Source organism: Pectinophora gossypiella, chromosome 1, assembly GCF_024362695.1.
Source record: "Pectinophora gossypiella chromosome 1, ilPecGoss1.1, whole genome shotgun sequence".
NCBI classification, from domain to species: domain Eukaryota; kingdom Metazoa; phylum Arthropoda; class Insecta; order Lepidoptera; family Gelechiidae; genus Pectinophora; species Pectinophora gossypiella.
The window spans coordinates 8052525-8078057 of record NC_065404.1 but is presented as its reverse complement, the minus strand read 5'-3'; the positions used below and the strand labels follow the sequence as shown (position 1 = coordinate 8078057).

Genomic DNA, 25533 nt, shown 5'->3' with positions numbered 1-25533 from the left:
TCGGTCCGCAACGCTCACGGTACTGGCCTTATTGTCATCATCTCCCTATCGCTACCCCGTTTTCACGGTGTCCGATTACCTTACCTGAAGATTTGACAGGTCCGATGCCAGCTTTATATGCACCTTTTAAACTAAGTATTAATGCATTCTTGACTGTATTATTGCAGACGTCGTCATGTCTCATAGTCCTTAAGAAGTAGTATTGTTTAAATATAAGTATTATTTTACGCTGTCCCTTGTTTTAATGTTCTTTTTATTCCTTGAGAGTTATATTAAAAAAATGTACATGTGGATGTGTGTCTGTATGTATGTAAATCTATGTATATGCAGATAAAGCAAAAAAGACTACTTTTTTACTATCATCTCGAGCATTATCTTAAAAGCCGTGTGATCCAATTTTTGTAACTATCCTAATACCTACACGATCAAAACTTCATTCTTTCATTAATTACGTCATTATAGATGAGATTCGAACAGGTGTCTTTATTTTATTAGTTTCTTTATCTTTTTATTTGGCTATTTTTTAGCGTAGGTTACACCTACTCTAATCATAAGTACATACTTATTTTAAAAAAATCTTAAAAATATACTTTATTAGAACGATATAAGAAAGGAAAATACGAAAATATTAAATTAGAGTCTAAGGATCTCTGTCTTTATTATGTAGATTTGCCGCAAAAGGCCGGACAAATGGGGAGCGCTGAGGACTCTTAGCCGGTAATTGCGATGCTCTCCAATGAGGAGATGTGCTGAGAATTGGCATAGCTTTATTGACAACGTGACGTGTATATATACGTCCAACCATAAATATTATTGGTTGTTATGCACAGCTTAGTACAGCTCAGCATTGTTGGAGTACGGGGGTTAGACAAAAATAACAAAAATAGTTCTACCATAATAATAAAACTATATATAACACGACCTATATTCTAACGTTCCCGGTACAGACAGTTGTACGGAGGGTTGACGGCACTCGGGCGCAGCAGGTGAGTCAGCGTCGGCGCAGGTGGGGTGCCCGGCCGAGCGGAACCATCGTGGGATGCTTCTCGAACAGTGTTGCCAACGTGAAGATACACAATTTTCAAAGAAGTAAACTGTATCCTTAGAAAATTCAAGATAAGACTTACAAAGTAACAGGCATGTACAGCCAACTGATACTGTTTTGGTAAGGCCAAGTAGTAAATACTATCTGCGGCAAATCCATAGAGATAGGAAATTATATGGAGGCGCCCTGTTCTACTATATAAACATCATGTTATACAAATATGAGTAGTTTATGAAACAGGTCGTCAATAATCGTTTTGTCTCTTTTTTACTAGTACAAAATTTCATTTGGTAAAAGAGATAAATATATATTTGTTATTTCTAGTTATGGCAACATTTTGTGATGACGTCACAACAGCTGTAGGTACGTGCCATTTTTCGCCATTTTATGCGCTGTGTTTTGTGGTACTTCTGCTGTCAAGTAGCTGTTTATGAGATCGTATTTTGTGTTTTGCGGATAAATTACGAGGATTTGATTTGCTAAATCGAAGTTGAAGTTGAAAAAAGTGTTATTCAACATGTCCGTGTATTGTATTGTACAGTGTGGTGCCAGAAAGGACAGAAATCAACCGTATTTGTCACTTCATAGGTTAGTACCCCGTATTCATTGAATAATACAAACAATCCTATAGATTTTGATGTTACAACGCAACTGAGCCATGAATTTGCATTAAACCTTTATATATTTTGAGTAATTGTCATACTACAAACCGTATTTTTCTTTGTTTTCCAATATCTTTATTCGTCATAGTCAAATTAGTGTTGCGCCAATAATACTGGCTAAGAATACTAGTTATTATTTTTACGTTAACAGGTTTCCAAGAAATAAAAGCTTGAGAAGACGATGGTTAGAGAGAGGCTGTTGGTGTTTAAATTTATATTTAAATTTCAGCCTAGCTTGCATCATCTCACTACTGGCTAGATAGATAACATATTTGTATCATGTTATCAAAACATGTTTATACTATCTATCATTCAACTACTTACATATTATTATGTACTTAATATACTTAGTCTGTAACTATTATATGTCGAAACAATTATGAGTTGTACAAATTTTATATAAATAAATGAATGTTATCTTTCATTTCAGGCCATCTTTCAATCCAAAATTGTCGACTGGATTTACTGAAACAGGTGATATTGGAAAACTAATCCACAGCTGCAACGTCGTCTGTGCTGCCATTGCCCGTACGTCTGTCTCATAAGTCAGTACATGAAAAGGTATTTATCAAATAATTTTATATTTTTAACATGATATAGTATAATTCAACCAGGTACACAATGCACTTAAATCAGATATATACACTGTTTTAACATTATTATTAAACTTTATTTCAGTCTGTTCAAGAAGACGCGATGAAAAAATTAAAAGATAGCCAATTTGAAGAATATTATGGAAGATCTGCAGAATAAAAATCAAATAATAAAGGGCAAAGTGTATTGATGGAAGAATTGGCAGGACCGCAAGACTTTTTGAAAAGGCAGGTAAACAAATTTCAAGGTTTACCTTTGCCATAGAAGTATTCCCAAGAAATAAGAAAGTTTGCTTTAACTTTACATTTTCTTTCTCCGAAGGCGTATAATAATTGTATATGCAATGTGACAGGGTGTCACAAAGACAATTTCTAAACAAATTGACACTGTTTAGATTTGTATTTATTGTAAATATAATGTAGTTACATAATAAATAATGTGTAAAATGAATACTTGCTAATAAACAGATTTACGTTATAATTTATGTTTCATTATACACTCCAGGTGGATTCGAATTGTGCGCAATAAAGAATGTAATCAATGTTATAGAGTTGTTAAGGAAACTATTTAGATAAATCTTGACTAAACCCTTTACAAATACAAATATACTTTATTGCACACAAATACCAAAAAGAACAAGTTTTACACAAAACATACACGAAAAATACAGTACACCACCTAATTACCCTTTACCTTCCCTTTCTGTTCTCTTATGAATACTTATTATTATAATGCTATACCTATTATTGGTCAACAAAAATTTAGTATCGATCGCCATCGACTCGCAAAGAAGAAGATGCTATACCTAGTAGGTACGAGTATGGTAATCCTAGTATTGAAACAGCTTGCAGCCCTAGTAAAGGCCGCCATTTTATGCGACGAAGTGGCACGTTTTTTTTGTAGGTATTTCCAGTCCATACTCTTATATGTCTATGGGCAAATCTAAGTACAATACTTTAGTCACGTCAAAAAAACTGATACTGCTTCTAAATAGCGCTTAGAATGCTAGGCTTTTAGTTCTTCTGTTGTGTGGTTGGATCAACCACCGATCTTACCATCCTTGGCATCAGAGTTATTTATTGCACCGCCAAAGGTTATTGACATTATCCCACTATGTAAGAGCGTCAGACATTCGTCAATAATTAAGATCAATAGAAAGTGTCAGACAGTGACAGTATTTCTTTCCTTCTAAAACAGCAGATTCGTCATTTCCTCTAGGATAGCTATGCTGTAAGACAGATTCGGTCTTATGGTACATATAAATAATCTAGGTACCTACTTATTATCTTCCAACATTCAACAGGTTAATCCCGAAATATCTTACGTTGGCAACACACTACTCTGAACATTACGTAAGACTGACGCAGTTACCTCCTTTTATACCTACACAGATCATAGCGGCGAGAGAAATGATACAAATATTTGATGTCCATTAAAATGATAATGACCATTAAAATAAACTTGATTGACCGGAGTAAGGTGTGATTGGCGATGAAATAAGTATTTTACTTACGTAAAGTTATTCATTGATTGTTAGCTATTTACCCAATGACGTAATATTCAGTTAGTATTCCAACGTGTTCCCTATTGACCGAGCAACATATTTCCCACCCCCACCACGTGTCCGACCCAATTGTAATGCAGCGGCGGGCGCGGAGTCCGTCGCGCGGACATTACGCTGGCGGCGTCCGCGCATCACGTCCACCTGCTGCGGCACCGCGCCTGTGCCCCTGCGCCCGCGCGCTATGGTCTGCGACGACGGCCTACACGCCTCATCGCCTCCCGCGCGCCGCAAGTCTCTCCGCCGCCTCGCCTCCACCCGCGGATTCAGACCTCGCCCTCTCAACGAGCACGGGTACCTCCGAGTCTTCGACGGCCTCGAGCCTTTCGCCGTCGACGCACCCAGCAAACTCGTCAAGGTCACGCTCAACACCACCGTGGAGGATGTAAACAAAACTCTCGGGTTCACGGATGAACTGACGCTCTGGTTACAAATTGGTAGTGAGAATTCAAGAAGATTGGAACTGGATGAATATCCGTTGCGGATTCAGGAGCAATTTTTAGCTACTCAAGGCTGGAGGTCTGAAGCGCGGCGCCTGAGACTGGCGGTCGATCCAGAGTTGCGACACTCGCTACGCTTCTGCGTAGGTCCGGCGTCGAGATCCGGAGCTGTATTGAAAAGTGGTACATTGTACGTCCTGAAAGGACACGTTTTCCCGCAATGGAAGCCCCGTCCGGCCCACATTACTGGATCGCGATTGCACATGTGCGGTGTGTATTTCATTATTTGGTTTCACTTATTGCAAAGTCAAATTACATGACTTCTTGCGAGATATTGTAATTATAAGATTAGAGTTTGTAATTAATGAAATTCTTAGTAACGGTTTCACTTCAAAAGTGTTGGATAAACATGTACGACATCGTATAAATGAATCGTATGAATATTTACTTCAGGGTCCACGTGGGAAACTTTGGAGTTGAGTGGAGGAAATATAGAGCTGTGCCAGCCGAAAGCTCAGAGACTAGTGCTATGCGTCAAGCCCCGTTGTCATGGGAACAGCGTCCCGGGTGACGTTGGAGTTAACCACCTCTTCTTAGGCTTCAGCACCGTTTGGGAGAGGAACATGTGGTTCTGCTGGTTGAAAGAGGTACTTATCTATATACTTTCCTTATTTCTAAAATATTTAGATTAAGATCTTAGAAAGCATGTTATTATAATATTGCACTTAACTTGAGAGCGAACCTACTGTTTTAACTTATTAATGGAATTTATATCATGTTTCTGTTATAACAATTTACAACGACACGTAATTATTAACGAATTTTAAAAGTAACTGTTTTTTGAGTATTATAATAGTCATCCACGTCGGCTACGGCTTTATGAGCACTCGAGATGCGTACAGTATGCCCACAGATGAAATATATTACGAAGTACTTACTGGAAGTATGATTGGTATACGCGCTATGCGTTAGTAGGCAGTTCAGCTAGCAGCTGTGGGTAAAGCGAATTGGAGCAAAACTAGTTTATTGATAGCATTTTCTGCAATTTTTGTTCAGTCAAATTGCTCAGTCGTTTATAGTCTCGTAATTCCAGATGATTGAGGATTTGATTCCGGTACACTTGTCGAGCTAACGAGCCGTCAGCAAAACGTAGCAAATTGTTAGAAATTGCACATAACTTATCAAGCTTTTGACATTTCAATGTGCAATTTAGCTGTCTTTCAGAGTTGCGCAACATGGATTACAATGGATTAGGTGTATTTTAAATTTCTATGCCTTTATCATGCTAACGTCAATTTAAGGTGATTTCAAAATTAATCTTTTGGAAAACATTCGAACCTGACGCCTCAACTATATAACTTTTCCGATTTTGTCTTTAGTCATAGAATAATGAATATTACTTTAGTGTCCTTAGTTGTGGTAGGTCAGCCTCTATAGGATTCCCCACTTTTTTGTTCAAATTATCTTGATTCTTTCTAAATCCTTCTTCCATAATTCCTTATAGCCTACCTTAACATATTCATAGTCATTCACCTTTGGGAAACGGCGTGAGTTTATGTATGTTACATATTCATTATTATAAAGGTTACGTTCACGTCACAAAAATGAGAGAAAACGCCAAATGTTGAGATACATTATGTATGTATGCAAATCGTGTCAGTTTACAATATTAATAATGGATGTTTTGTCACCGCAAAATGCTTCGTTTTTATTAAAATTTCGATTTTTTTGCATACTTATTTATTTTTTGAGTATTTGGGTTTTTTATAGTGATTATACTTATGCAGTCATCTTAATAACTAGACATGATTATTATTATTTGACAACATTAAAATGTCGAATTGTTTACATTATAAAAAAGTTCTCCGCATCTATACATACAAGTGCTTATACGTCCCACTGCCAATAAGTTCACCCAATAAGGGTTTCAGTTATGGAGCAGTCTTTATAAATCTTCGACGTCATTATTATTACAACAACCAGGAGATATAAATTTATGAAAATTATGAAGAATTCGGATATACGAGTAGTATAAGTTAAATAGCTATGTAGAACGAAAACCGGGATCCGGGATTCAAGGCTGTAACTTTCGGAGTTTCGAAGATCAAACAACACACGTGCCCTGACCACTAGGACATAGAGCAAACATTAAAAAATAATGGCTTTTTTATTTATGTTTCCTCATAAATCTTTGCGGCTAATGAAGCCCATTAGCATTATTTTAATGAAAATACAAATGATGACACTAATCTGAAATCTAAATATTATGTGTCACACAACATAATAAATGTAAGATACTTATGGTTGTGTACCGCTGCTGTAAACAATTTGCAATTTGGTTTCAATGCATCAAGTAAAAAGTGTGTTAATTAGAAATTGTGCGCGCTCTGAAACAAATGTCACGGTCGAGATGTCCTGAGTGCGCGAGCGCAGCTTTAGGCGTAGCGGGGCTGCGCATGGTTCTTGGAGATAGCGTCACAAGTAAAAAGTCACTCGATTCGGTCGCAACCGTCATTGTCACACTGGAGTTTCTTACAGTACTCGGAAAAAGTTTCAGTTTTAGTGACTGTGTATAGTAAACAAGTGATAACATTTTTTAGTAATCGAACCAAGCACTACAATAATAATTTATTTAGAATCCAAAAGTCGAATCAAACGGCTTTATCGAAGCCTTTCTAAATCGCATCACTTTTTTTGCATTTTGGTCACAACTTTCGCATTGTTCGAGGACCTAAATGGCATTTTGAGCAAGCAAAGCCTTCGTGACCGGCATAATGAATGGTCGAACAGGAATTATTTCGTAGTCTTTGGGAATAACAATGCGGGCGGAGTTCGTCGGCCCCGTGTGTATCCACCGCGACAGACCCCGACGTCGCCTCTGGTACTTTAGAAATGTCATTTGATGTAACAACGACAATTTATAAACAACTTGTACGTGCAAAGTGCTGAATAACAGTGCAAAAATTATTATGTGACGATCTAAATTAGATGGTTGTAATGGTGCAAGTTTATAAGATGGAGTTGGAGGAAGATGAGATAGACAGTTTGGATGTGTTCAGCCAAGAGACGGAAGATGTGTTCTTAGACAGTCTGGAACCCACTGGATTGAAAGAGAAATCTGATGCTTCGGTGAGTACTAAAATAGTTCTATAAGCGTGTCCTATTTGCGTTTAGTTTCTAAAGAAAAAGATGAAATAAAAATGAAATAGGTATTTTATTATTTTTAATAAAGACAACCCATAAGTTTTTCATATCTAAGCGACATATACTTAAAGAACCTGTTTCGCTACCTACTTGCTAATAACAGTCTCATGCAGATCCAGCACTTATATTGTAGATAATAAGTAAGTACTACTATACATTAGACATAGTATCCGACTATAGGCTCTAAATATTACGAAATAAAATAATTATTTTTCGGAGTATAGGTCCAATTTATCATTCATATAAACGTACTTACTACGAGTCATTCGAAAGTTATAACTTAACATGTTTATCGTTAACGGTTTTAAAAGTGAAATGAAAGTATTAAAATAGGTAAGTAAGTATGTAATTAAAAAGTGAGAATTCATTCATTTGTCGATAAGAACAGCACGAACAGTCTGTCAAAATGATATATTAAAGTAACACGTGTTATCATCAGATTGTGTATAAAAGCAACCCTGTTGTAAGGAAGTGTAAAACCATACGAAGGAGGTATTTTAAAATATCGTTGTCCGTAATACGTATACCATGTTTGGTGACGGCTTGGGATTGTTACAGGTAGAGACTCATACTAAAGTGTATTTTACAGATTAATTTTAAAATAACGAAAAAAAAAGAAAAAAACAGACTAAAAGAGATTGCGTATATGATTCCTGTCGATGTAGGCAGAATCTCATGTCAACAAGTGACACCTTGTTGCCACAAGTTACCTATCGTATACTAACAGTTACTTACCTAACTTGAATGTACTAGAAGATATATTTTCTTTTCCTTTTTCAAATTTGTAAATGGTTCAGTGTTTGTAATGAAGTGTGTTGTGGTGTTGTTTATATTCTGTGGCTCTTGAGTAAAACCATATTAGCTTATTATTAGGTATTTTGTGTGTACTATTTATATACTTATTTTAATACTCTTATAATATACTTAATTTATAATATTTATTTTTTGTATATATGTATTTATACATGTTTGTTATGTATTTATTCATTATTGTGCTTGTATTTATTGGTAATTTGTACTTAAAGTTTGTACCAGCAATCTTACTATTTCAATTATTACATATTTCCTCGCCTTATGGTAGTCTGGAAAAAATCGCGTTAAGCGATAAGGCCGCCATTTGCTGTGTACCTAGTTTTAAGAGTCTTTTGTAAATATTTTGTTTTGTTTTGGTGCAATACAGTATATTTGTATTTGTAACGTTTATTCAGTCTGGATTATCTTTGTTTCAGGGTACTCAAAGCACGCAGCCACCAAATGTACTGGACTTGAGTGGCGGCGGGCGCGCTTCTCTCGGGGCGGCGCTGGCGCAGCATGCGACTGGCGCGTTTACAATACGCGTGCTCAAACTGCGCACCAACGCTCTGACGTCACTGCCGGCGCAAGTATGGAACCTGCAAGCGCTTACGCACCTCGACATCAGTGACAACAGGATATCTGAATTGCCTGATGAGATTTCTCAGTTAACACAGTGAGTATTGTTTCTATAAGTACATATAACTAATTACATACGTCTCTCGGAGGGGCGTTGACGCATACTTAGAGATGGTCCAAGTACCCGGTAAAATATAGGGTAGATAAGGTGATATATGTATTTATATTTGTACCTACCCATCTCCACCTACTTACTGATGCAGCAAAACTGCGACCCAGCGCTCTGACATCTCATAATGTGTAGGTAGTATTTTTGTATGCTTTTGTTCTGGTGGTTTGAGAGGAAGGGGAAGACGAAGAAAAGCTTACATGGAACAAATTAAAGAGGAGGCGAACGTCGTGTATCATAAGGAAGTCAAAGAATTGGCCCTTGATAGAGAAGAAAGGAGAATGCTACACCGACAAGAGCGTGGCTCTTAAATTGATGATAATGATGGGTTGAATTTCATGATCTTTATTACGACCTTGGGGATGTTTGTTAGTATAACTAAGGGTCAAGAAAACTAATGAATGATAAAACTGTATGCTAGGTATAGCAACTTGCAGTACTCTCTAACAAGCAACTGTCCCATTTTCACAGGGTCCGCTTACCGAACCTAAGGGATTGGCAGGTCCGGTTTTTAACAGAAGCGACTGCCTGTCTGACCTTCCACCCCAAAGGGAAAACCAGACCAATACAGGTTAAGTCTTACCTCCGAAACGCATTGGTCGGGTATATAGGTTTCCTCACGATGTTTATTGAGCAGATTCTATGCTTACAAACCTCTAAATTTATTTTCAGAACAATATTATCGCATCTCCATGCTACTTTGCTACTTTGGACTGGAATGGAAAATGCTACTAATGATGATGATGATGATTATCGCATCTATCTTAGTGATTTCAAACTAAACAGGCTGCAAATATCTTAAATTGCTAACAGTTATACATGCAATAAAGATAATTACATAGAAAACATTTAATAACGTACCAACACGTTTCAGATGAAACTGAGTATAAAATGGTCATGGCTTATCGATTCTGACGTTTCATACGTCTGATATGGTAAATAATTACCATACGTATGTAGATACAGTGTTACAAGCGCTACTCAGAACCATAAAATACACTATTACGTCAAAAATAACAGTTCTTAAAGAACTCACAAAGTGCGCCTAGCGTGTTAGATAGTGAAATGTAACGTTTGGGACGTGAAACATAAAGACAGTGCATGGTGATGCTATCTAATTGACGATAAAAAACGCGATTCTAAATATTAAAAAAATACATACTCTTCTTGACCGTAACTAATGAGTTAAGCAGAGCCACCATGTAATCAGAAGAACACGATCCTTTATTCTAGGTACCTATGTCAAAAGTCAACTTGTAACCATTATTGAAACTAAGTCTTAGGATGGTTATAATTACAGAACACAGATAATAAGGTAAATTGTATGATAAATCAATAAAGGTCCATCGTTTTAGAAAGGACACGATTCCAGTGTCGGCTTTTACGACATACTTATCCGGAAAGAAAAACAGCTGAAAGTGTTCTGCGTTTTTTATGCGAACTAATCCAGTACGAATTGATTCCAACCTCAGCAACCTGGGTGTCAGGGTTATATAGAGCTACCAAAGGTCTCTGACATGGCTCATATAACGACTGCGTACTTACATCAGTAAGTTAGTAGCTGGGACTTAACGTAACTTGCAAAGCACGGATCATCTTACTTTCGGACTGTCTGGTGATCGCCTGCATTATCTTTGTGATGTGTCCCCACTGGGATTCAAATCCGGAACCTCCGGATCGTGAGCACAACACTGAACCACTGTACCACAGAGGCCGTAATGAAGCGCTCGATTATTGTGGACGAAGACGCAATGAAACATACATATTGCAGGATCGAATAAGGTGGCATTCTAGTCTAGCGAGCTAGTCTGGCCCCAAGAGCAAAGCCATCAAAGGTAAAAAATAAAATAAAAAACATCTATAGTTTTGGCTTATCCTGGTGAGAAATTGAACATAAACTCACAACTATATCCCAATGGGGTAGTTAGAGGTAGAGCCATCGCAAGATTAACTAAGTACCTACACCTCAATGAGAAATAGACGTAAATAGTTATTCACTTAGAAGAGTCTAGAGCTCTGGAGTATACTGTACCATGTGTGGCCATTATGAGTCGTATTCGGTAACGCTCGGTCGACAGAGCGTGGCGCCTCCCCAGCAACCTTCGAGTTCTTCTTAAATCAATATACTTACAAGTACTTAAATATTAGACACAAACAAGTGTGTTTATTTTCCCTGGTTGACTGGTTTTCCGAGATTATGTGGATTTAGATGCATTATAGCGAGATTATAGTCTGGTGGCTAGTGAAACTTTATTATGAATTTCAATGAACGAATGGCTTGTCAATCCACCTTTCAACCCACAAGTTTAGTATAGTTTGGCAATTAACAAAAATATATTTTTATAAACTTTCGTTTTTCTCTCATCAGTACTATAACGCTCATAAAACAGCCCGATCTTTAGACTTATTCTTAGGAAATTCACTAAACGACTTCCAATTTGTCGCCATTGATGATAATACCGTCACAATGCATTTTCTCAGTACATTTACCCTCGTAATATTACTATATCTGCGCAACGAAGCAAAGTTTACACTAAAGCTGCATTTTGTCTATCTTAATGACAGTGATCATACAATGTTGTGGAGGCGGCTCGTTTCCGTTGTGTGCTAATTTTTTTAAGTGAGTGCTTGCGTACGCGCAGCCGAGGCGCGGGGCTATCTACATCGGTGCGCCGGAGCGTGCTGCGTTACGTTCACTTTGATACTTGCAACCCCTATTAGCTAACTCCATGCATGTTTGGTTGTTTCGTTTAGGAAGGGTTTTCACCTAGATTGTATTATCTGGACTAGTACCCTCAAGTTATGTCAGAGGTACTCGCTTGGATTAACAACTAACAACTATGTTCATTGTTAACGAGAAAACGCTTATCAGAGAGCAGGATGGTGCAATATGCTTTATACCCCCTCCAGTTGATCGAGGGGAGGCTTGTGCCCAGTAGTGTTTTGGTAGCTTGGGCTATGTTATGTTGGAAACTGTTAATGTACTTATACGGGATGTTAGTGACATCGGATTCTGAGTTAATATCAAGTGGAATTTTTCGTCTTATTCATGTTTGTTTTAAGTTTCTTTTAAATATTTTCAGTTCCATACTTTGGCGACGAAAAATTCCACTTGATATCAACTCAGAATTATGGTCTGAATCATTCCTCAAAATTTTCGTTACGATGTCACTAACTCCCTGTATATTAAGTAGGTCAAATAAATGTGACGGTTATGATGTGTGTGTGTGTGTGTGTGTGTTTGTGTGCGTGCGTGCGTGTTTGCGTGCGTGCATGCGTACGAGCGTATGTGTGTGTTGAACTTGTGACAAAGTTAGAAATGGTTTTAATTATTTGGAAATTAAATTCTGCGTGTTTTTAAATAAATGATTCACTAAAGTTATTTTATTACTGTTATAAAATAAAATACAAAAAATATGTAACAAAAACGTATAAGGAAATATGTATTAAATAGTATTGCTTATTATTATTTCTTGTACTTACTAAAGCTAAATAGGTAAACAACAATTATGTAGCGTACTGGCTATTAAGATTGGTACTTGTATTAATGTTAAATCACGATGTTTGATCTGCAAGGACATCACATTAGAAGTGAATCTTCAGGGAAGTTGTTTCCACTTCCAAAGACATTTGAATAATTACTTGATGATATCAATAGCTATTAGTGAACTATTTACTATATCCGTACATTATTGCAACCGTATTGTACCAGGATATCCTTCTAGCCTTGACATCTATTATTTTTATTTATTCTTTTGTTTTAAGACATGCCAATCCACACACGCAACCTTCATCAGAGGGTAAGAGCAGAGACCCAGTAGAAGTTGATAATCCCGTGAGGTTTAGTCTCGTAAAGTACTAACGAATCGACCCGGCTTCGCTTGACTTAATCTCAATTCTATCTAACATAATAATAATAATATGGAAACGACTTACATAATAACATAATCTGCAATAGTCCTACACGAACCGGGGATTGTCCTTGGGTGAACTCCCATAGTGCATACAGGGATAATCGCCGGTTGGTGTCACACCACATTTAGATTAAATTGTCTTAAGGGGCCTCTACGTATTGGCTTCGGCCCCACGCTTCCAAAAGTCCGGGACTCCATAGGCCCGAGATATGAAAAATACATACAATAATAATAATAATAATATGGAAACGATCTACATAACAACATAATCTGCAATAGTCCTACACGAACCGGGGATTGTCTTTGGGTGCACTATACAGGGATAATTGTCGGTTGGTGTCACACCACATTTAGATTAAATTGTCTTAAGGGGCCTCTACGTATTGGCTTCAGCCCCACGCTTCCAAAAGTCCGGGACTCCATAGGCACGAGATATGGAAACGACATACAAATAATAATAAAAATAAAACACTTTATTACACACAAATTTACAGAATAAACTTATTCTAAGGTGGGCAAAGACGGAGAAAGAGGCCTTATCGCTTAGAGCGATCTCTTCCAGATAACCTTCGGCAGAGGATATAGTACACTTGTACAGCTGCAGTGTAACGCAACACGACTATGTCCCAATTGGAGTAGTCAGAGGTATTTCCCTCGCAAGATAAAATAGGAACCCACACCTCACCGAGCTTTGACCCTTTGAGCTTTATGTTCATTCTATGTAGTTATTAGGGAAGTTCAAATCCATTCAGTGGTTGGGTGTCGAGATTAACCTGAATATACAAAAGACACCTATTACGTTGGTCTAACAGAAAACTCGGTGAGGTGTGGGTACTTAGGTCATCTTGCGATGGATGTATAGAGGTGGTCAGAGGACTGCCCCAATATGGTAGTTTCCAACTAGTCAAATCAGTTACTTTTACTAAATGTCAAAACAAGAAATTACTATGAAATGTGTATGAATAAGCAACCTGTGATGTCATAGAAAAACGTTATAACGTCGCTCTTAATATTACATTTTTTATATTAAAATTCATAAATATGTTAAATAGAAAAAGTCAACCGTTTTTTCTTTATTTAGTAGGTAAGTAATCAGAATTTCAAAATTTATCTTAGACCTAGGAAACTACCCAAGTTATGTTATTGTTATACAAAAGATCTTTTATCTCTTTTATATGATCTTTTACTATGTATTGTTAGGATAAACCGTATTGTGACAGGTTACCTGCGCATCCTGCCTTAGATTTGATGTTTTATTGTTTTATAATAATTATTATTTGAAATAATTGATAGTGACAATAGGAAAATGCTTCTATGTAAATGTATTTTATTTCACCTCAAGCCGAAGACAAAGGCCACTTTTATTAATCAGCAGGTGATATAACGACTTAGGTACCAACTATTTCGATTAAAATGCTTTTTGACTAAGAATTACTGATATATTTTATAGACAGCCAGGTATGACGACAGAGGATTTCCGTTTAAAATTTATGTTGTGTAACACTTAAATACAGACTATGTGAGTATGATAGGAAGTCCATCAAGTTATGTCGAAAGAGGTTGAAAGGGAAACTTTGCAAAACGTTTCATAGGCAAGTGGAGTTTCCTAGATTCGATAGGAGATAAGGTACAACAATGCGTTTGTATGTAACATCGATGGTGTGGAGGCATTGCGTCTTCTTGCTAAACGCGCGGTCACTCGCGCGGCGCGGGCGCACCTCACCGCGGTCAGTCTAAGCGGGTTCTTTCACACCGACGGCGGTACACACCCATATTTTTCAAATATCGATTTCAGTCATGAAACTATCGAGTCCTCGCATCGATTACAATCGCGAGTGTCGGTTACTGAAACTGTGTGTTGACAGCTACTTCTGATGGATGGACAGCTCGTGTCGCAACGTGTTATTCCAGTTGAATTTAATGGTTTACACAGTATATTTCAATAATTAGCAAGTGTCGAACGTAAGTTTTATTACTTTAGTGTATACATGCTTAAATTTATTTGTGTTATACTTTCTAGTTGTGTTTATTTTAGAAAGTCAGGCGCAACATTTTAGTAGGTGTGTTGTAAATTAATTGAATAACCGTTGTTATAATTGTAAATTACATAGAAATATAGAGTTACATCGCATTTTTTTATTTTCTCATTGGTTACAGTGTCCAATAAACTCAGTAAGAGTTTTTTGTAGAGACGTTCAGTGGCTGTATTTGTTTGTAGATATACTTACTTACTTAATTTAGATTTTCTGACTAGATATATTATAAATGAGCAATAGAATCGTATAAACTTTCCTTTGCGGATATGAGTACTTACCTAGTAACTTTCCAAATATTTTAAGCAGTTGGCATTATTTTTTGTAGTTCTTAGCCAATCGGAGGCAAAAAACTTTTAATTTCGTCAGTCACGCTGGGTGGACTTGTGGAGCATAGATTAACATATGGCCGGGCTCTACCGAGAAACTACGAAACCCTATTGTGTTAAATATGTCTTATGCAACTGCTACTGCTAAGTATATTCTTTCGTACTAGGTGGCTTTTAAGATGAGGGTTCATACTTAGTAAACGAACAATAAAAGTACCAAATCTTGAAGTGTCCAGTTTGTCGTTTTGTAACTTTAATTACACATAACATGAGCTCACGAATGTATCCCAATGGGTGAGCAGGGCCGCCTAATAATTCTAGCCAGACAGTTTAGAGGACCCTGGATAATTTTATAATGCTGAACGATTATTATTTTCCTTTTATATTTGTAATAAATAAATTATTATTATTAAAAAAATATACCTATAATTAATTCAGAAATCTCTTTCTTCCGGCAATGGAACACGGTAAAGATATGGAACACGAATGGAATGGAACTTGGTACACTTCAGGTTGTTTATGTAACCTACGTCCTGCGTTCTGACTCATTCATCTCTTTAGTGTGCATTTCGTTTTCCCGAGATCGCTTACCTAAGTTCAAATTATTGACATAAATAAATGATAAATGTTCAGAAATGTTTAATTTTTCATTATATATAATAACATTTGGAATGTTCACGTACCTACAATCAATCCGGCCGCAATAATCTAATAATAGAGGTATTTTCTTTCATAATCGCAATTCAGGTAGGAACTTAAACTGTTTTTCATCATGTAACATCGTTTAAAGTATAGGCAATCGTATATGTTAATGATACCGATTAAAAGAGCTAATTAATAGTTTATTTTCTTACACAATCGCCCGTTTTGTAAAGTTTTAATTGAAAAAATCACGAAGTATGTTTAAACGTTTTGCCTGAAAAATTACGATAAAAATACCCCTGTCAAAGCCACAACAACTGTAATTTAAGGTTAATACACTTGTGGTTTTATAGTTTACTGATTGGTTCATTTGGTTTGTATGTTTATTACCGAGTAAATTCTTACAGCATCTTATTCGAACAAGTAGTAGATGCCCCGGAGACACAACTACAAATAAAACACACTATAGGCAATTTTTACGTAAATAAATATTTTAGTGTATCAAAAAATGTAAAACTTATTAGAAGGCCAGGCTGAAGCTTCATAAAATCGACCTCAAGACGTTATACAGGCTCTTAAAATACATCTTTAGTATTAACAACAAACTTGTAGGTATGAGCTGAAAGACTTCTTGAGCTAGAGCTGAAGAGCTGTCAGAATTTTCAGTCTTAGATGGAATTATAATCATTGTCACAGAACAGATAACATCGATTTTTGTTTTATGTTGACAAATTCGGTGAATTCGGGGGGGTTAAAATGGCCACATCGAAGCAATTTATCTAAGAAAGCAATATTGCGACATTTGCGCATATAAAAGTAAGTGCGCAATGCAAACAAATGTGAAATAGCAATATTGCTTTCTTAGAGGAATTGCAACGATGTGGCTATTTTAACCCCCTTATGTCACCGAAACACATTGCGGTGTTGGACATTACGCGTTGAGATACAGGGCAAATCCAAAATAAACCATTTATCTGTTCTGCGATAGTGATTATAATTCCAAACAAAACTGAAAATTCTGACAACGCGTACGATTCGGAAAGAATCCTGCTTTCGGCATTGAAAGGACACAACTACTTACTTATTATTATGAAGAGTTTCCCAACACAGTTGACGGGTTGCCTAACCTCCTCACCAAATCTAATCTAATCTACGGATCATGCTGGCCATGGCAATACTAATATTTAATTGCATATGATTAACTTGAAACATCCGTTGTTTACGAGCGGATGCAATAGTTTTCCTTGCGTACGTGCTAATGAAACTAAATACAAAAGGCCTACAGAGTCTGTGTAGTGTCTGTTTTATAGGTTTCTTTATATATACTTATTTGTGCACATAGTGTCGCGAAAACGACGACTGAAATACGTGCTACAGAGATTTTGATCAATCGCAAACGCTTATAGATTTTTGTCGAATAGCTTTTACCACATAGCCAACATAAAATGAAGTAGTATTTTTTAGAAATAATTTGTGTTTTTGTTTCTTTCTGTTAATTGTGATTTATGTTTTCCCGTGTGCAACAAACTATTATACTTAAGTAAGTAAACGCTGAAGTAACGTGTGTCTTACTTGAGTGCACACACGTACACTGAACTATGCAAATGAGGCTTTTAAATAAATCAACGCTTTATTGCACGTTCATTCCAACAATAAATACTTAGCTGATGAAATACATTACGTACTAATTCAGTGAATAGTTCGCTTAGAAATAATTCACAGAAATATTTTGATTATAGGTATAGCTGATTAGAGTAGTTTCGCTTTAAAGAGTCGTGGTAATTAAGCGTGTTAATATTTGTTCTGCGTCGTTCACTTACCTCAGGGCACAAAAAAAGATTGTTTTTTTTTCGTATGTGAATATGCTGAGACTGCGCTACTAGGATTAGTGTTTACTATATATTCTCACTTAGGGTAGCATTAATAAACTAATCTCAGCTTCGAGACTGCCCTCAAGATCATGTCAATGTGACAGTTCTTATATAAAAACAGAGACTTGAGCATGGTCTTGAGGGCAGTCTCAGCTGAGATTAGCTTATTAATAGCACCCTTAGTTCTTTGAAATATTTTGATTACTTACTTAAAGTTGATTCGGAGTATTTCCCCCATTTCGGTATGTGAATGGGCTGAGACTATGCTCACTGAACTAACTACTTTTTAAACGGTTTTATTACTATTCCGTTGAACATTGTATGGCGACAGGGAAATACAGTGATATGTAGAAATTTCTAAAGTATGCACTTCACTATAAATCGATCATACATGTTTATAGTGTGAGGTACGTACATTGGATCTTACACAGTGCGTAACTTTCATAGATAAATCACTCACTGATTGCAATCATTATAGGTAGCACAGGCGAACTGTGTCATATAGGAACTGATTGCTAACAAATTATCTTTAATAAGAAATCCTAATCTTTACATAGAAATTATTTATTAATAATATAAATAAAGTCTGATAAACGTTTTGAACGTTTTCGTGGTGGAGTATGCTCCATACCCCCTCCGGTTGATCGAGGGGAGGCCTGTGGCCAGCAGTGGGACGTATATAGGCAGTTTATATTTATGTTAAACGTTTTGATTGATGTACTTATTCGAGATGATTCCACAGATTATTTAAATAATATTTAGACACTGTCTCGGTTTAATGCTATATGAACCGTCATTTATTACCTTTTTAATTAATAATCATAATACAATTACTTATTATTTAGTCTTTTGTTAATTATACTTATTTAAGGTTGCTTACCATTTACTATTTATCTATGCAAATAAATTTATATTTTATACTAAACCAATGTTGGTATTGGTTCCAGGTTGGAAGAGCTGCATGTAAGCAGCAACGAGCTCCGTTCGCTACACTGCGCTCTGCAGCTGCCTCGACTGCGGTCGCTGGTGGCAGACAACAACCTTATCACCAGTTTTGGGGTACTTTAACTTGTATAACTATAATTTCTTAGTAAGTACTAACCTGCTCTGCCCTGGTGTGCGCGTGGCAAACGCAAAAGGGGGCGGCCCAAAGAGACCTGGCGACGCTCGGTTGACCGAGAGTTGAAAACTCTCGGCTTATCATGAGAGCAAGCCACAGGCTGCAAAAGATCCCGAAGAGTGGAAATCTGTTATTCGAGCCCTACATTCCAACAGGGATAAAAAGATTAAAAGAAGAGAGTAAGTACTAACGTGCCCCGAGAAGGGTCTTCATGAAAGCTACAAGGGTGACGATGTTTTCGTATTTATGCACTTAAGTATTATAATGTAACTTTTTTTCTGGTTGTAATGAATAGGCAGGTGCTAAATCAACACGCCTATTTTCCACAGGGATAAGCAGAGACTATGGAATTCACATAATAATTCACATTTTAGTTTTATAGCAGGTAGAACGCTTACTGCGTTTATTGCATCGTATTCACCCTTACATTTTCTATTTCTAGGCTGATAATTCTTCAGGAATGGGTCCTGAACAGGAGAATAAATCGGAGCACCATGCTCCATTAACTACGGTGGACCTGCGCCATAATAGACTGAAAGGGAGCATTATTCTCGGGAACTATGAGGTAAGTCCACAATATAATTTACATTCCCACTATCACTCATTCATGGTCTACGATCAAAAGAATAATACATATAGTAGGTACGATGCCTCTTTGCATCCCATACATTATTAAAATATCAATAAATAATTATTTATTGTACAACAATAATTATATCGTGAATAATCAGGAGATAATCTGTTGTTACTATTGGTTATTTGTACATCAACTTATGGAACTTACATTTTTTGATAAATATTACAAAGTTGGTAGGTGAAATTAAAAAGTACTATTATTGGACTTGTTATGACATCTTCGGAAAATACCAGCGTAGAACATTACAAGTGCACCTTTAGAGCCATATTTTAATTTTGAAATCATCTATCGAACATCATATTATCACCGTTCTTCAGAAATTAGTTAGCTAAGTAAGTACGCCACTTTAACTTAAATGACAACAAATATAAGAATCATAATGTAGGAAACTTTATGGAGGATTCGTTTAAGTACTCACAAATCGTTTTTCCCTAAATTTCCAGCACCTAGTGTCCTTGGATGTATCGTATAACGCGGTAGAGGTGCTGGTGGTGTCAGCTCTTCGTGGTCTGCGTGAGCTGTACGCAGCGCACAATACACTCCAGCACCTGTCTCTACATGGAGCTTCACTACGCATATTACGGGCACCACACAATCGTAAGCATTATTTTATTTTTTTTATAAATTGATCTTCTCTGCATTATACTAGTGGCTCGACCTAGCTTTCTCATGGTATTTCTTTTTATTCCATAACTTTTACTCGTCTTTTTGGTGAACGACAGATCATAACAATAAAAACCGCATAAATTTCGGTTACGGTTCTCAAGATTAGCCCGAATACTCGTATGCAGACTCACTTATAATTATTATGAACAACAATTAATTCATAATATTTTTTATCAATTCCAGAACTGGAGACCCTTACAACTACTGTACCACCGATAAACCTTGTAGAAATAGACGTGACTGACAATAAACTGACGTCACTGCCACAATGGCTGAGCGGCTGCTCAGACCTCACGACACTACACGCCAGCAACAACCAGCTGACGGCGCTACCAGAACATCTGTTCTGCAGCGAACTTTCCAGCCTCAGCAGTCTTCACCTCGCCCACAACAAAATATCGAACATCCCCTCAATGCCAAGACTAAGAGCTCCTCTCAAAGAACTTCTCCTTCACGATAATTGTATACAATCATTACCAGAAAATTTCTTCTCGGTTTGTGACAGACTCTGTATACTTAATCTTTCGAACAACAGACTAAATCGTTTACCACCAGCAAGAGGCCCCTCGTCGCACTGCTTAGAACGTTTATATCTTACTGCAAATTGCCTAACAGACGAAGTATCAGACGTGATCATTGCATTCAGAGGCTTAAAGATTTTACACATGGCATACAATTGCTTGACTAGTTTACCAGAAACCTGTGTAAACTTTTGGCCTGATATTGAGGAATTGGTTCTATCCGGAAATTCATTCACAAGACTTCCAGAAAACTTGCCGCAATTAAATAATATACGAGTCGTACGAGCGCATTCTAATAAGTTGCGATCAGTTCCAATGTTCGCTTGCAGTGCTTCCGTTAAAATATTAGATTTCGCTCATAATGAACTCGATACCATAGATTTAAGACTACTTGCACCAAAGCAACTAAAGTTTTTGGACATATCTTGTAATCAGAAATTGCAAGTCGATCCTTCTCAATTTAGTGCTTACAGATGTCAACGACCACTGAGTTTGGTGGACGTTACGGGTAGAAATTCCCTACCTTGGCCACAAAAGAGTGGTTATCATGAAGAACTAAACGGTGCCACACCGTGGAGCACAGGATTTTCGGAATGTCCAAACAAATCTTTGCAATTATGCTGTGCTCAAATTCGTCTTCCATCGTTTTGTAACAAAGAAGGTCTTTTCGCTATAATAGATGGCGAAACAGATATGGAGGTTCCTAAAATACTACAGACCAGCTTGCCCGGATTACTTCTTGAAGAAAAATCAATTAAAGAAACTGTTAACGAATACATGAAATATGTTGTTTTGTCGGCGCACAGAGAATTGAAAGAAAAAGGACAAAGAAAAGGAGCTTGTCTAATTATGTGTCACTTATCTCCTATGAACTCACCGGAAAATGGATTTGGTCACACTGTCAGAAGATACAGTATGAAACTTGCTAATGTTGGGGACACTAAAGCAGTATTAAGTAGACGAAATGGACCGCTCAGTTTGGGTATAGAAAATAACAAAAGATTAGGATATTCTACCCGTTACCCTACTACAGTGCCAGACCCAGACGTTATCCAAACGGTGATAAAAGAAGACGATGAATTTCTCATACTTGGAAATGGAAAATTTTGGAATGCTGTAAGTATAGAAGCAGCGGTATCTGAAGTAAGAGCTGAACGAAATCCAGTTCTAGCAGCAAAAAGATTACAAGACTTAGCTCAGAGCTATGGAATTGAAGATTGTATTTCCGTCATGATAATTCGCTTTGATAACTCAGGGCGATCTGACGTTGACTTACTAATGCGGGAGTTACGACAAACGATACACAGCAATAAGCCTGTATGCAGAACTGATTGTTGTTGCTCTAGACAAGAAGCGTGCTGCCATTCTGCTACTCCGCCAAAAGCAAGTAGCGATCGCTCGTCACCAAGTGGACAGAGCGACAGACCACCAAGTGAAGCAATTAGTCACCAACACTACGCCAGTGTCCGGTCTTCGCAAACCAGGGCTTCTGAGCGAAGAAGTTGCCGAGGCGGAGTCGCTCGCGCAATTAGAGTTCGTGTTGAGGAAGATAAGGAAGACGGTCATATAAATGACGATCTATCAAATCCCGAGGAACAATTTAAATGCTGGGAATACATGTTAGAACAAAACACCCAAATGCTGTTTGATAAAGAGCTAGATAATCTATCTAAAGGAATCAGATCTAACGTTAGCAGTTTGAAAAATGTTAAAGGTTTATCTGGAAGTAGTCCTCAACTTCATTTGACAGGTAAACAGTCCAAGGGCGTTCCGTTTTTATCAAAACATTTTGGAAGCGCGAGATCTTTTGGGACAGCTTTAAAGCCTGACCTCAGATTTGGATCAGGCAGGCTTCCGAACGGCGGGCCAAATGCTGCATATTTTGGGTCCTTGCAGCGACTGATGCCTTACCATTTGGAATATGATTTTGCTGTAATACAGGAAAAGACTGCACATTCTCAGGACTCACTGGACCTCGAAGGCCGCATGCAACAGTACTGGGGCGTGGCCACAACGGAATTGTAAATACCAAATACATTTATTACCCTTGTAAATAAAACTTCGTTATAATTAGCATAGAATGTATCGTTATTTATATACCATTCATCTGTCGACTAGAATTTTTGCACAAAGTAATATAATATCACTATTGACTTATCTATGTGAGCTATGTTAATTATAATTTTATTACACTTATTATAATATTTACAATGATGTGATACTGTATGTATAACGTTTAAATTCACGCCGTAATTAATTAAAAGTTAATAAAATATAAATTAAATAATTAGAACTTATATTTCTACATAAGTAATATGAATAAATTATTACAATACATTTACATCAGTAGTGACATTCACATTATATAAACCTAGTAATTTATTTACATACCTTGCTACATATAAGGCGTTTAAAGACTGTTCAATTTGCGCTTTAACTTTACCCACGTCACTAGAATCTCATATCTCAATACCTGGAGTTGAGATTACACCTTTTGTTTCATAGTTTCATTGTCTCGTAAGGTGTTATAATAATAAATTTACACGATAAAACTTGTTACAAAGTTATGGTAAACAGTTACTGGTCACAGTTCTCGCTTGACGACAAGTTCGAGCGGTTGCTGAGCGAGAGCTGGCGGGGGGTAGGGCAGGGAGAGCGGCGGGGGCGCGGGCTGCGCGTGCGCCGGCGGTGGCCGCCGCTAGGGGAACCCTCGCGGGGAGTAGTGCTCGCCTAGCCATGAGTCCGGGGACGGCGGGAAGTCCGGATAGCCACCCGCCGCGGGAGATGACGAGCTACTCAGGTCTGAAGCGCCGCCTGCGCCCGTGCCTAGCCCGGCACCGCTCATTGCTTGACCTGAAGTATAAATAAATTTGATTCAGTAGCTGGTAAGAACTGATCGGTCATATTCACCTTTACTTAAGTATCTTTAAAAATATGAAACTGTGGAGACGATTAGCATTTAATCCAGCAAACGTACATATAAAATGCGAAATAGTACCGGCTTATAGCTGGGACCAGCAGCGTAACATGCCTTTGACAGCAATCAGGTGGTTACACTTGTCATATCAAACACTTGACATGTATCACTTACCAATGTTAGTATAAACCAGGTGATCAGGAGGATAATGGTAGTGAGGGTGCGGAGGTGAGTGCGCCCGGAGGTAAGGCGGCGTGGCGGCGTATCTAGCGCCCCCAGTTGCGCCCGCGCCGCCGCCCCCCGCAGGCGACCCCTCCTCGCCGCCTAGCGCCACCGTGCTGTAGCTGTCGTTACTCAGCTCTGGTAACAAAATTTACTAGTTTTAGACTCATCAAGTGGAGTTATGGTTTTTATTCTAGTCTCAAACACAAAAGTCCTGAATTTTGACGAATTTGTATCTGTGCATTGTTACGTTTCATTTCAAACAAAGGGAATAATTGTTAAAACTTGTGTAATATTTATCCCTCACAATTCTAGACCTGCACCATTCTCCGTAAATAGGTAATTAAATATATAATGCGTAGATTTTACCGTTAATATGATAGACTATCTTTGTGACGATGGGGTGTAAGCTGTATCAGGATTGACTGTAAGTTATCTTCGTGGCTCATCCGGTCATAAATAATTGCGGGCGTGATATGCCTTTAGAGATAAGTACCTTACATTTACTACCCATAAGATACTAATACGTCAGGAGAGAGTGGTGGCGTGTACCATCTCAATATAGTCTCCATTTATCAAACACAGTTGGCTCGACCATCACCAACACCATTACGTTGGTCTAACAGAAAGCTCGGTGGGGTGCCTAGTTCATCTAGCGATGGATGTACCTCTTACTACCCCAATTGGGATATAGTCGTGAGCTTATTTTATGGATAAAAACTGTCAAAAATTATGTTTTCGCAGGATGCGGCGTTAGTACCGATTAGGACCACATGTATAAGTTATGTCTACTTACCGTGATGGCTGAAGGAATCAAGGTCTATCTTCAGCTCGTCTTTGTCAAGCAGGCGGTCGTGCCGCGGTGACCCGCCTCCCGACCCCTTCATCGACCTAAAGTACTGCGACCAGCGCGTGCGTCCCGCGTCCTTCTTCAGTCGCTTTTCTTTTGCTCGTCTAAGGAGAAAACGAAACAAAATAATAGTAATATTTATTCTTTCTTTCAAATATCGTTTTCACTAAATATTGGTTCCATTATTAAAAATGTCGCTGTGTACATAACACCAATGGATGCAAAGGGACCGAGGATCAAATAAATAAATGTTCTAAAATTTACAACTTTTTCCAAACGATACGATCATTAGATCTACTCTGAACCGGCGTGCAAGACAAGCGTGTCAGGATCGAAGCAAATGAAATAACATAGTTTCTGTTTTACGATTCTTAAATAAAAGTAGGTAAGTAGGTACTCGGCGCAAGAAAGCTCGAAAGAAAGGGAAAGCTCACATTAACATCGTAAACTTTATTTGGGAATGGTTTACCAAAATAAGTATTTTTTAAACGTTCAATATACTTAATATGAAAGCCACTGTAACAGTACCGTCAGTAGCTTTCGAAAGATATTTATGATCTTAAGCAGGATTCCTTGTTACGGGTAACCTACTCGATAAGTTGTACTTATCGCCAACTCTAATATTGGTTGAAAGTATTGAAACTCTCCAAAGAAGTAGGTATTTCCGTGCCTAAAATTCATTCAAAAATAAAAATCCTTTTCAAAACTTATTTTTATTTTATTTAAAACCGAAGAAATAAAAAATAGAGAGGGTTATTATCCTAT

At 37.5% G+C, this 25533-nt stretch overlaps 2 protein-coding genes and 1 long non-coding RNA gene across 5 annotated transcripts in view; 2 read left to right on the top strand and 1 right to left on the bottom strand.

The window, feature by feature from the left end:
• The first annotated feature begins 1296 nt into the window (after positions 1–1296).
• Positions 1297–2616, top strand: LOC126367780 (uncharacterized). Its single transcript, XR_007566511.1, has 3 exons — positions 1297–1633; positions 2138–2268; positions 2386–2616. It is a non-coding gene; the product is annotated as an uncharacterized LOC126367780 (long non-coding RNA).
• Positions 2617–4007: 1391 nt separating this feature from the next.
• LOC126367672 (protein phosphatase PHLPP-like protein) lies at positions 4008–22951 on the top strand. Of its 2 annotated transcripts, XM_050011308.1 has the most exons (7): positions 4008–4572; positions 4756–4949; positions 8736–8974; positions 18783–18894; positions 19398–19520; positions 20036–20189; positions 20442–22951. In XM_050011308.1, exons 1-7 carry the CDS (start codon positions 4047–4049, stop codon positions 22802–22804), a joined length of 3711 nt encoding a protein of 1236 aa, XP_049867265.1. In that variant the 5' UTR covers positions 4008–4046; the 3' UTR covers positions 22805–22951. The 2 variants fall into 2 exon arrangements, with proteins under 2 accessions (XP_049867265.1, XP_049867275.1); XM_050011318.1 differs by lacking the exons at positions 4008–4572; positions 4756–4949 and adding an exon at positions 7927–8064.
• Positions 22952–23116: 165 nt separating this feature from the next.
• Positions 23117–25533, bottom strand: part of LOC126367739 (LIM/homeobox protein Lhx3) — a 37005-nt gene continuing 34588 nt past the window's right edge. Inside the window, exons 5-7 of one of the 2 annotated variants that reach the window (XM_050011425.1) lie at positions 24715–24872; positions 23871–24056; positions 23117–23632 (exon numbers count right to left, since the gene is read on the bottom strand). In XM_050011425.1, coding sequence (XP_049867382.1) covers positions 23478–23632; positions 23871–24056; positions 24715–24872 — 499 coding nt within the window. In that variant the 3' untranslated portion in view covers positions 23117–23477. The remainder of the gene's footprint in view (positions 23633–23870; positions 24057–24714; positions 24873–25533) is intronic. The other variant, XM_050011435.1, reaches the window with a different exon arrangement.

What these genes read in the sequence shown, in the direction of transcription:
- LOC126367672 (XM_050011308.1), top strand. Translation starts at nt 4,047, where the DNA reads ATGGTCTGCGACGACGGCCTACACGCCTCATCGCCTCCCGCGCGCCGC. An exon ending in ATCGCGATTGCACATGTGCG is followed by an intron (nt 4,573 to 4,755) that starts GTGTGTATTTCA and finishes TATTTACTTCAG; the next exon opens with GGTCCACGTGGGAAACTTTG. An exon ending in ACCTTATCACCAGTTTTGGG is followed by an intron (nt 18,895 to 19,397) that starts GTACTTTAACTT and finishes TTCTATTTCTAG; the next exon opens with GCTGATAATTCTTCAGGAAT.